This window comes from Carassius auratus, chromosome 20 (genome assembly GCF_003368295.1).
Source record: "Carassius auratus strain Wakin chromosome 20, ASM336829v1, whole genome shotgun sequence".
NCBI classification, from domain to species: domain Eukaryota; kingdom Metazoa; phylum Chordata; class Actinopteri; order Cypriniformes; family Cyprinidae; genus Carassius; species Carassius auratus.
The window spans coordinates 23416571-23429726 of NC_039262.1; the positions used below are offsets into that span (position 1 = coordinate 23416571).

General features: G+C 38.9%; 1 protein-coding gene across 10 annotated transcripts in view; it reads left to right on the forward strand.

Moving 5' to 3' along the window:
* The first annotated feature begins 927 nt into the window (after positions 1-927).
* pum2 (pumilio RNA-binding family member 2) overlaps positions 928-13156 on the forward strand; it is a 128795-nt gene continuing 116566 nt past the window's right edge. For 8 of the 10 annotated variants that reach the window (XM_026291534.1, XM_026291538.1, XM_026291536.1 and 5 more), the window contains exons 1-4: positions 2853-2998; positions 3992-4355; positions 9305-9373; positions 9529-9634. In XM_026291534.1, the coding sequence (XP_026147319.1) occupies positions 4005-4355; positions 9305-9373; positions 9529-9634 (526 nt within the window). In that variant the 5' untranslated portion in view covers positions 2853-2998; positions 3992-4004. Of the gene's footprint in view, positions 947-2852; positions 2999-3991; positions 4356-9304; positions 9374-9528; positions 9635-13156 lie in introns of those variants that run through there. The other 2 variants (XM_026291543.1, XM_026291537.1) reach the window with 2 other exon arrangements.

Below are 13156 nucleotides of genomic sequence, written 5' to 3' on the forward strand. Positions count from 1 at the left end.
CAAGCTAACGAGTGCTAACACAATGCCGGTGTCCTTCACTCACGAATTTAAAATAAAAGTGAACGATCAAAATTCATCTGATAAGACTGATTGATAATATCAGAAATATGGTGGGAATTAAGTTAGATTTTATCACTTTAAACAACAGAGAGCGATAGTAAGATAAAGTTCTAGAATATTACAAATACTTACATGGCCAAAACGAACAGCGCGTTGATCCAGCATTCTAAGAAATGCTTGGCTAGACATCCCTGGTGATGTCATCTTCAGCTCTTCGAAAGAAAAAAGGACATTTGTTGTTTACACAGCTGAATAGTGAGAAGTGGCAGGCCAAGTGATAATGGACCTTGTCATCCACTCCAGGACTGCAAGTGGCTTCACATGCTTTGCATCTAATCTGAGATCATATCGCCCTTGAAAAAAAAGGAAAATATACACAAAGTTAATTCTGACTGACCAAACTGTGTCATTCTGACAACTGATTTGGCAACCTTTAATTAAGGATGGATCAGGACGGCAATCTGAACAGCTGTTTGTATGCTTCGGAGGCAGCACCAAAGGGCAGCCTGTCTGCAAACAATGGCTGTCACATTGGGTGGTTGACGCTATTGCCTTGGCATATTCTAGCCGTGGTATGGAATGTCCTATTGGTGTCTGAGCCCATTCAGGACAACGGATGTTTCTATCAAAGATATATGGCGGCTGGATGGTCTTCCAGAGAAAAAAATTAAAACAGGAGAATTAACTTTGAGCAAGCTTCGAGGAAAATCGGAGGTATGGAAAAATTTTGTAACTAGTCGTGGGGAGTGACAACATATGTGTTGGCTTTGTCTCGTGCATTAAATAAATGCGGCACGCATATATATATATATATATATATATATATATATATATATATATATATACACACACACACACACACACACACACACACACACACACACATATATATATATATATATATATATATATATATATATATTATTATATATATATAAAACTGTGCAGCTCCAGTGGCCTAAATGATCTAGCACAGCAGCACCTGCGGTAAAAAAAAAAAAAAATCTGGCGCCGCCCCTGGTTATAACGGCTCACATATTAAATCGGTTTAAATCGGGCTTGGGCTCATAATTACAGTGAACGTGTCGGGCCAGGCCAGACCGGGCTGGGCTCGGACACAACGTGCTTGGGCTCGGGTAGGGCCAGGCCCGATCTAAGCTCTAGTCACAGGGCCGTATCTGACTGACTGGGGATTCATTTTTAGTGTCTTGCAAGAACTGTTCATGGTAGCGCCAGCAAGGCTGAGCTCTAGTTGACCCTCAGGCCCGATCTAAGCTCTAGTCACAGGGCCGTATCTGACTGATTGGGGATTCATTTTTAGTGTCTTGCAAGAACTGTTCATGGTAGCGCCAGCAAGGCTGAGCCTTTTTAGTTAGCTGTTTCCACTGCGTTGTTCTATACAGTCCCCAAGGTGTTAACGCCATGTCGAGAGAGAGTTCTCAAGAGGGAACGGTTTCAGTTACTATCGTAAGCTCAGTTCCCTGAGAAACAGGAAAGAGACCTGGCGTAGGCCGCCATGTTCACTACTGAGGTCTGCTGTACTGTCGGTTCAGTCAGAAGATTCTGAGTTTAGGCCGCCAATATGGCACATTATATAGTAGTGGGGCCCCCAATAAGATTTCAGGTAGGTTAAGAAGGAAGGTAGTCCCCAAAACATTAACGCCATGTCTTGTTCTCGTCTCTCTGGGAACTGAGGTTACGATAGTTATAGGGGTTGTTTTGTAAATTTCCCTCATGCTAGCTTGATCAAGCAAGCCATATCACCCTGGAGCCCAAGACCGGTTGCCTACTGAAGCTAAGCAGGGCTGAGCCTGGTCAGTACCTGGATGGGAGACCTCCTGGGAAAAACTATGTTGCTGCTGGAAGAGGTGCTAGCGAGACCAGCAGGGGGTGCTCACCCTGTGGTTTGTGTGGGTCCTATTGCCCCAGTGTAGTGATGGGGACACTATACTGTCAACAAGCACCGTCCTTCGGATGAGACATTAAACCGAGGTCCTGACTCTCTGTGGTCATTAAAAATCCCAGGATGTCTTTCGAAAAGATTAGAGGTGTGACCTTGGCATCCTTGCCAAATTATTAAGAATTAACATTCTTTTTATATTCATAAGGTTAAATAGGCTAAAACAATACAAGTCAAATCTGTGATCTACAAAATACCTTCATACTCATATATATATATATAATCCAGAAAACATTTTCAAGTTGTCAGACATAACTGTAGGGTATATACAGTCAAGTAAAATTAAACAGACACTATTATTTGTCTATTGCCACTTGCCACTTTTTACATTTTGTAATTTACACTCTTTTACACTCATTACATTTTGTAATTTAGCAGACGCTTTTACACAAGATGACAACAGAAGCAATTAAAACCAAACGAGCAATAATATGAAATATACAAGGCGTTCGTGTCGCCACTTGCTGTTGTTTTAATAAATCCCAGACAGCAAACAGTTTCGGCCCAGATCCGGTCCACATCTGGCCCGCATGTATTTCATGCAGGCCAGATGTGTGCCGGTTCTGGGCCGAAACTGCTTTCTGTCTGGGATGTAATTTCTTTTTTTTTTTTTTTTTTTTTTTACAATTTAAAGTTATGTGAACACTTTTAGAAACTAAACAAATCTGTGTCAAGGTACATCTTTAAATAGAAAAAAATCAAAAACAGCTGTTTGCGTAAAGTTTGGTGAATACAAATATGTTCATCTGAAATGTTAGTAATGTTGGATGCGTTATGTGTGATAGTATTTATACATGGTGGAGGAGGGCACCAATCCTTTGAAACTCCCTAAGCGCCTCCGACACCTGATGATTAACACACACACACACACACACTCATCCTCACCCTCACCCTATCTCCACGGATACTAAATTATACACAACATCGCGTCCATCATAGCCTCGAAACATCGTGCTTGAAGATCTTCATACACCACACGTGAGTAGTTTTAACCAGATGTTATGGATATATCGGAGCGCTAACGTCAACTTGCCCCTTTTGTTAAGAGCTTGAGCAGAGGGCCATGTTGAGAGTTTATCATCCAAAAAAACATGGGGCTTTATTAATAAATTCTTATGAAATATCCTCGTTGTTGGGTTCATAACAGTGAGGTCAACGTGTAACTGTTAGAGATATATAATTATTAAATGGCTTTTAAGGGATTCATTCGTTGCAAAACGAACTTTAGTGGTGAGAGGCCTGTGTGTTGTTTTATCAACAAAGCGTCTCATGACTAGCAGAAACAAACATCTTGAAGTCGGACTTGCGTGGATTTTTTGTATGTTTGGATTCGCTATTAACTTACAATGTCGCATATCAGTTCAATGACGCTGTTGAATTTTAAATATAAATAAATCTGGTTTTGTTTTAAAACAAGCTATATCTTGTGCTGACTGTTAGCGAGGTGCTAGCTGGCAGTCAAGGGCCCCGCGGTGCTAACACACAGGCCGATCAAATAAAAACACTACTGAGAACATTTAAGGATTTAGTTGTGAGCTCGAAGCTTTAAAGGCAAAAAGGCATAATTTTACATCTAATATGAAGCCTGCATTCACCGCCGTCCATCATGTGTGTTAGCCGTTAGCATTCTACTATCCCTTGTACCAAAACATTAACACGTCACAGAAACGCGTTATTCCAGGTCTTTATGAAATCGCATTTTTCTAAATCCAATGCTTTTAAAACGCCATGCTTTTAAAAATTGAGTAAGCAATGTTTAGTTATTGGACACATTTCTAGAGACAATATGATATTCTGTGGCTTTGTTTTACAATTTGTGTAACTTAGTTGTATTTGTTTGTATCTGATTGCATAGCTATAGTGTATATATATATATATATATATATATATATATATATATATATATAATTTACTTATTTTTTCTTACCTGTTCCTTAAAACTGCCAAAAAAAAAAAAAAAAAATTCTGTAGGTTTTTCCGTGGAATGAGCATTCCATGCAGCATCTTAGGTATGAATGATGTAGCCTGGCAGGAGACACGCGGCGGGATGGTGCACACGAATAGTGTCCCAGAGACTGGAGGGGTCAGAGTCCATGCAGGGGGTTCTCTAGCCACAGTAGGAGGTGCTGGGCAGGGACCTGGAGGAGCTCACCTGCCAGGTATGGACCGGGTGGCAAATCCCAACCCTGGCACCCCTCAGCCTCCACTGAGCGGTCGCTCCCAAGATGATGCCACTGTGGGCTATTTCTCTCAAAGGCAGCCTGGGGAGCAGTTGGGTGACTGCACTGCAAGCAAACACCGCTGGCCCACTGGTGATGGAAACCATGTTGACCAGGTAAGTAAGACCTCAGTCTAACCCTTGTGCAAAGGAATGTGAACGTGGGCACAAAGACAGAAGACTGTTTAATTAAATCACACTGACATGAAACAACATATTTATGTTGAAATATAGGGAAAAAAAGTGATCACACTTAATTTTTATATATATATATATATATATATATATATATATATATATATTTTTTTTTTTTTTTATACATTTGGTAAGATTTATAATTATGGTTTTGGGGGCTGAACTGATACCTAATGATTTTTATTCTATATGCCTGATAAGATTTTTTTGGTATATGATTTTGTTGCACTGTATTACATTTATTTGGTGTCATCTGTAAATAATGGGAAAAAAATTAGACTTTTTTTTTTTTGTTCAGAAAATATAAAATGAAATGTTGCTCATTCTAGTGTACTTTTACTCACAGAACCAGCTTTACTGATGACATGAGCATGACAATTACATGGGATTTATTGTGCAGCCCTTGTTTGTTGATCACAAAGCAGATGAAGAAACTAGAATGCTGGTTGTATTCAAAGCACTGCCATTAATGTCTAGAGTGTGTGGAATGGTGCGCTGTGATTGGTTGAGTGTATATATTGCATCCTGCATAAAAGGCAGACTGCAAAAATTGAAAAAATATTACCAAATAACTCTGTGATAGTGTTGTCACAGTACCAAAATTTCAGTATTCGGTACCGATACCAGTGAAAATCCACGGTTCTCTGTACCAATTTCGGTACCAAAGCAAAACACAAAAATATGCTAATTAAAATAAATTAATTAAAATTAAAAAACTTTTTAACACTAAAAATAAAACCAATGCCATTCTTTATACTTATTTACAATTGTTTAAAGTTTTTCTTCAAGTTATATAATTATGAAAACAGTAAAACCCAAAGTTTTACCCAAATTTAATTTCTTTTAATTTATGAAATTTAAACACATTTTATTTTTGGTAAATAAAGGGGATATGCTATTCAAATTAAAACATGGAAGAAATATTTTGTGATTTATTTCTTTAAAAAAAAAAAAGTTTTATACATTTTTTCAACCGTAGTAGCAGTATCACATACATTTATACACATACATAATAGTAATATTTAGTAGCACAATGCCTTTACGTAAAAATGAACTTTTAATTAATGCATATTTGTCATTTTAACTGAACTTAAGACTGGTGGTGATGCTTAAGATATTTTTGGTCATTGAGGGTTTCTGTAAAAAAAAATAGTAATAGATCATATGAATTATTCTTAAAAGATTCTACTACCATATTAAAAAATTCTACTACCATACTAACAATATACAATGCACTATGGATTGAGGAGCTGCTGGGTCCATGAATATTAATCACGTTGTATGCGTTCGGTCAAACTGATTTGCTGAAATCAAAACGGGGACGGTAATCGATGTACGCCAGCCAAAGAAATTGCCATTTGCGCATTAGCTCCGCCCACTACTGGAAAAACCGGCATATCTTCTTCTTGTTTGAAAAATATGAATAAATCTAAATTAACTCCATTATTTTGACAGGAGAAGAAAGCAAAGAATATAGTTTACATATAGCATGTCGATTCAGCGTGGTAAGACTCGCTCTCTCTTTTTGCATGTGTGAGAAAGCGATGGTGAGTCGTGCGCCCTTCACACAGAGTTTACAGAGCGTCAAATACGGATGCGCTGTGTGTACATTGACATGAATCGGAAAGTACAGATCGCTTGATGGAGAGAGAACTCTGAAGCTCAGATGCTGAAATTAATGCAAACGTCACGCACTTCAGTCTATGTAGTAAACAAACCTGCACGTCTCTGCTATTCGATCATTCACACAGAGACGCACAGAACATGCAGGATTCATATTTCAAACAACTTTTGCGGCTTAACATTTACAGATATTGGTCCATATGGAGATATGATTTGATTATGCTAACTTTGACAAATTCCGTGACTGTCCATATTTCCATAGTTTCATTTTCATGACTGGATTTTGACATTCCGTCCTCGTTTTCTGCTTTGCGGAAATCATAGAGCTGTATGCGTCAAGAACCGGGTTTGAACGGGACCTCGGTAATACCGGTACTTAAAGAAACCTGGTACCGTCACATTAACATTTTTTTTTTTTAGTACCGACTTGGTACCGAAGTACCGGATCTTTTGACCACACTACTCTTTTTGTGTAAAATTTACTTTTTAATACCGACCAGTATATACACACACTTTTGGTCTGTACTGTGTGTGTATATATATATATATATATATATATATATATATATATACACACACACACACAGACCAAAAGTTTGGAGTTTTCTTTATTTTCATGAATATGAAAATTGTAGATTCACACTGAAGGCATCAAAACTATGAATTAACACGTTGATATATATATATATATATATATATATATATATATATATATATATATATATACACAACAAAAAAGTGTGAAACAACTGAATATATGTCATATTCTAGTTTCTTCAAAGTATCCACCTTTTGCTTTGATTACTGCTTTGCACACTCTTGGCATTCTCTTGATGAGCTTCAAGAGGTAGTCACCTGAAATGGTCTTTCAACAGTCTTGAAGGAGTTCCCAGAGATGCTTAGCACTTGTTGGCCCTTTTGCCTTGAGTCTGTGGTCCAGCTCACCCATAAACCATCTCGATTGGGTTCAGATCCGGTGACTGTGGAGGCCAGGTCATCTGCCGCAGCACCCCATCACTCTCCTTCTTGGTCAAATAGCCCTTACACAGCCTGGAGGTGTGTTTGGGGTCATTGTCCTGTTGAAAAATAAATGATGGTCCAACTAAATGCAAACCGGATGGAGTAGCATGCCGCTGCAAGATCCTGTGGTAGCCATGCTGGTTCAGTATGCCTTCAATTTTGAATAAATCCCCAACAGTGTAACCAACAAAGCACCCCGACACTATCACACCTCCTCCTCCATTTTTCACGATGGGAACCAGGCATGTAGAGTCCATCCGTTCACCTTTTCTGCATCACACAAAGACACTGTGGTTGGAACCAAAGATCTCAAATTTGGACTCAGACCAAAGCACAGATTTCCACTGGTCTAATATCCGTTCCTTGTGTTCTTTAGCCCAAACAAGTCTCTTCTGCTTGTTGCCTTTCTTTAGCAGTGGTTTCCTAGTAGATATTCTACCATGGAGGCCTTATTCACACAGTCTCCTCTTAACAGTTGTTCAAGAGATGTGTCTGCTGCTAGAACTCCTTGTGCCATTGACCTGGTCTCTAATCTGAGCTGCTGTTAACCTGCGATTTCTGAGGTTGGTGACTCGGATGAACTTATCCTCCGCAGCAGAGGTGACTCTTGGTCTTCCTTTCCTGGGGCAGTCTGCATGTGAGCCAGATTCTTTGTAGCGCTTGATGGTTTTTGTGACTGCACTTGGTGACACTTTCAAAGTTTTCGCAATTTTTCGGACTGACTGACCTTCATTTCTTAAAGTAATGATGGCCACTCATTTTCCTGTACTTAGCTGCTTTTTTTCTTGCCATAATACAAACTATCAGCTGTGTATCCACCTGACTTCTGCACAACACAACTGATGGTCCCAACCCCATTTATAAGGCAAAAAATCAGACTACTTATACCTGACAGGGCACACCTGTGAAGTGAAAACCATTTCAGGTAACTACTAGGGCTGTCAACGAATATTCTAAGGTGAAAATTAATATTTGAATAACAAAAAAAATGTGGAAAAAAAACGCCTGCGGTTGTAGAGGCGTGGTTGTCTGTTTTGCGAGTGGGCGCACTAGCGCGCCTGAGGGTTCAGGGACAGGTCACGGGAGTCACACTGTCTGGCACAGCATCACTGCTGAAAGTTGACGCGTCTTCATGGAAGATGCCAGCAAGTGCAGAGCCAAACTCGACCGCAGCAGAGAAAGTGAGGTAAAATTGTTGACTCGCGAGATAAAGTTGTATGCAAGCTATTTAAGATACAGTTAGCATACTAGCAACATGTGCAAAAAATTTGCACACAAATGAGCATGGCATAATGTGTGGAACTCCAGCTAAAGTCACGTCTTGACACTTAACGTTACGTTGCATCGCCCGCCATAAGCTCTTTGTCTGCAACACGACAAGAGGCCATAACGGATAAAATTATTTCATTTATTTGTAAGGACATGAGACCGATCAGTATCGCGGATGGGGCACACATCAGGGAGTTCTGTCAAGCAATGGATCCGAGATTTGATTATTTATCGTTTCATGTCAAGGAAAAGTTCCATGTTTACCACAGCACAGCTCGCTCTGAACATTCAATGTCAGTTCTATATGCTGTAAAACTTCAATTAATATTAATAATATTTGTTTCAATCACTGAATGAAGCCTGCTATATTTGGGACAGTCGCGACCTTAAATTGCTTGCACAAAAATTTGTTTGTTCATTTAAATCGTTATGTGCAGAGAACGTGAGGGTGAGAGAGCGTGAGGTCTGCAGTCTTGGACATTAGTTGATTTCCTTGTTTTTGTGTAGGTAATACATTGTCATATGTTTAAACTTAAATAGACTACCTATACAAGTAGTTATGTCTCTTTGTATTATTTTGTCCTGTTACTGACGTAATGCGCGTCATTGACAACGTGCGCAAACAGATGTTAGAATAGTTCGAATATTCGTGTGTTTTTTAGATGGAATATTCGAACGTCATTTTTGAGCAATTTTGACAGCCCTAGTGACTACCTCTTGAAGCTCATCAAGAGAATGCCAAGAGTGTGCAAAGCAGTAATCAAAGCAAAAGGTGGATACTTTGAAGAACCTAGAATATGACATATATTCAGTTGTTTCACACTTTTTTGTTATGTATATATTTCCACATGTGTTAATTCATAGTTTTATTGTACATATGTGTATGTGTGTATGTATGTATGTATGTGTATATGTGTGTGTGCAAAGTTGGAAGAAGTTTCAAATGTCTCTTTGTGTAGGTGCGCACTGTGGATGAGATGAATTATGACTTTCAAGCCTTGGCTCTGGAGTCTCGTGGAATGGGTGAGGTATGTTATTAGAGTCCTTAAAAAGCCTTTTGTCCAGTATCACCAGTGTTGAATTTCCTATAATACTTTAATGTTTGTAAAAAAAAAAATTAAGTTGTCTGTATAAATATATTCTTAAAAAAAAGTGATTGCCATGTTGACCTTTTTTTTTACAGCTACTTCCTGCAAACAAATTTTGGGAATCTGATGAATTTGTAAAAGATGGACGCAAAGGGATGTTGCTGGGTGAAGAGTGGAGAGAGAATGCCTGGGGTGCTTCCCGTAAGTTCTTCTAAAATGTCACCATGTTTTGATAATGTAATGTAACTGAAGAAACATTCATGCTGAGATAAAAAAAATGACAAGTTTGACAAATTATGGTCCAGAGAAGGCTCACTTTAGTTTATGCAAATTATGTTTTTGTTTTTGCCTGTAATTTAGTTTCCCTATATTGTTAGCACGTACCAAACAATACACGGTTCGGTTCATTTTCGGTACAGTAAGGGAAAGAAATGCAAACATGAAACTGCAGGTTGTTTATTACTATAAACTTTTTTTTTTTTTTTTTTTTAAATTTGTTTACATGTTTAATAAAGTATATTAAAAATAAAAAAAGAATAAGAAATAAAATACTGCTGCAAAGTTCTCCACTAAATAAAATACTGTCAGTCTCAAACCAATATCATATAATAAAATATAATGAAAAATATAAATAAATAACTATGATTACAGTGCAGCATTACCAATCCCAGCTTGTAGGCCTGCTCATATTTTAAAAATATATATAACTTTTCCAAAGTGTAAAGTGCAGCATCAACAGTTTTCAGTTTATAGACCTGCTCAGATTTCGTTATTGCGTTGGACCGATCGGAATTAAGAGCAAAGGTCTGTTTAAATGCCGACGGGAGCTGCGTTTGAATTACAATAATTTTTTTCATAGTTGTAGTGATGTTCACACTCTTGTGATGCCTTTTGAAAACCTTAGGACATTGACACACTGGCATATTGCACCTGTCCAACATATTTTGTCTATTTTGCCGTCAATACTGTTGATGGTGTCCTTTATCAGTAGGCTTTATATATATGCTTAACATGAAGTATAGATATTGTCGTGAAGACAAGAGCCTGGTCTGTCGGCGGCCTCCCTCTGTCACCTACCCCAGCAGCGTGCAAGCGTGAGCGGTGCGCGAGCAGCGCATATTTTTTCCGGCGACCATGTTAATCAAGGAGTGCATTCACACCGGGACAAGGAGCAGCACGTGAGCGTCAAGCAGGAGCGTTGTGTGAACAGGAGTGCAGCGGGGGTTTCGGCGTCTGGTCTATTTTTGCTGTGCTGCACACGCTCAAAGTGAAAGCACACTTTTGATGGACAAAATAAATATGATTTAACACAAAACGTGCTCAAAATGCACAGAATAAGCATGTCAAGAGTTTCAACAACAATGACAATGTCTAGTGTTTTAACAATTATGCCAGAAAAGAAAATTAAGTATAACAAATATGTATTTACCCATTTAAACGTTTTAATTAATAGTTTTTGGTGAAAGTATGGTGTATTGTTATAAAAACAAATGTTGAAAGAATTATACCCATTGTTTGAAATGGTTATACTGTCTGCCGAACACACTTTGCAGCCGCTGCTGTGAAGCTGTACTTATACGCTTCCAGTGTGAATACTCGCGAGAGTCTGCTGCTGCAGTGACTGTGTAGTTGCACCGACGCGCTGCTTGCGCACTGCTCACACTTGCGGTGTGAAAGAGGGGTTCGAATCAGCTGCAGGGCGGGATTTGCGCTGAACGCGGAGACTATGTTCCGCCCAACAAAATATTGCATTCGGTCATTCGGTGCACACGTGCACCGTACCGAAAGCCCTGTACCGAAACAGTCCGGTATGAATACACGTGCTGTTACACCCCTAGTAAATAAGGATATGCCATTTTCCACGATTGGAGCATGTTTCATGGAATGATAAGTGTAAAAAACCATGAGAATATTGTAATGTGCACATATGGAGTATTATGTGTTATAATTTGATGACTAATATCTTTAGATCTAAATGAAGCTGGGGGGACACTTCAGGCTTAAACAGGAAAGTGACATAAATCAGTGAAAATTGAAAAAAATTAGGCACAAACAAAATTCTGCTACAAAGCAGCTGTGGTAAAAGTAGGGTTGTAAGACTGGTACTTTGTTACCAAATTGATACCCAACTTTTAAAAACGATGCCAACCTTTATGCTATACCATTACCGAGTGCAGGTTCAATTCTGTATCGGCTGATTCAGACATTCCCGTATTTGTGTGAGGACTCTGAGTGTCAAGTAGGGATACACCGGTATCGAATTTTCCTGTTGTGATTAATTGCTCATGCTTTTATCACGGTATACGGTATTATCATGTTATTGCAATTTTGTTTCATAAAAGTGGTCAAAATACAATATAACAGGTTAAGTAACTTTTTTTATAACAACAATAACTGAACAATGCTCGTTTTCACTCAATATCCTGTTAATCTTGAGTACCTATAGAGTAGTACTGCATCCTTCATAACTCCAAAAAGTCTTTAGTTTTATTATATTCATAAGAGAAAGATAGTCTGTACCGATTTTTCCCGGAAAAACACGACCGACTGGAGGCGTGACGTGTGGGCGGAGCTAAAGAATCACGAGCGCCAGTAGGCTTTTGCGTTGAGAGCGTTTGGAAGCTGTGACATTACCTTGAGGAATAAAACATCATCCAAAACAAACCATGGCTAACAGTCAGATTCAGCCGTTTATTTATGATCCAGAATCAGATCCCGAAGCTGAAACTGAATGAGAGCATCAGCAGCAACGACTTGCTCCGAGCGGGGCTCGAACCCGGGTCTCCGGCATGGGAGGCGGACGCACTAACAAGGAGGCAGAGATATTTTAAGCAGTTTTACTCACCGCATGCGGTTCCAACACACTATCGTGACCCTTTTTCGTTGGGACTGCATTATCCTTAAGAAATAAACGATGTGCAAATCTGACGTCAAACTGGGCCTTGTTTGTAAAATAAGCATCTTCGAAATGCAGGGAACAAACACTTGCACAACTCCGTTGATGCTCTGTAAAAATAAACTCCACCCACTTGTCCCTTAATGCTGTTTTTTCTTTGGTAATCTGTGCAGGGTTGTCTTGCCCTGGCAACCAGAAACACACTCCTTTTGTGACATTTCGCGACGCTCTCCCTCTGATCAGTGATTGTCTGTGCTCAGCCTCTCAGTGCTCTGCTATACGGGAGCGCGCGCACCCATATAAGGAAATTCCACTCCATCTAACGTCACACAGAGCCATACTCGAAAAAAACTTTCCGAAACTTGTGACAAACCGGAAGGAGTATTTTTGGAACAGAAATACTCCTTCAAACGTAAAACTTATTTTTGTAACTTTGTCCATGTTTAGTATGGGAATCCAACTCTTTAACAGTATAAAAAACTCAGTATGCATGAAATAGCATTTTACCCCCCCTTTAAGATTGATGAATGTTAACTAATGTTAACTAACAAAGCCCTAATGTGAAGTGTGTACGAACAATAATCAATGTTGTAGTCCAGATTAAAATGAAAAAAAAAAGTTTTAAAATAAATAGCCTATTAAGTCAAAATATTTAAGTATTTGGTGCTGTGATGAACACCATAGTGAATCCACAAATTTGAATGGCTATTTAAATACGTTTTAGAAAGTAGTGCGGCTGCTTTATTTATGGGTTTTTCAGAGTAAAGGCTGCTTTTTCTGCAGTTTAACGCCATCTGCTGCCAGACAGTGAATTTGCTTTCACACAG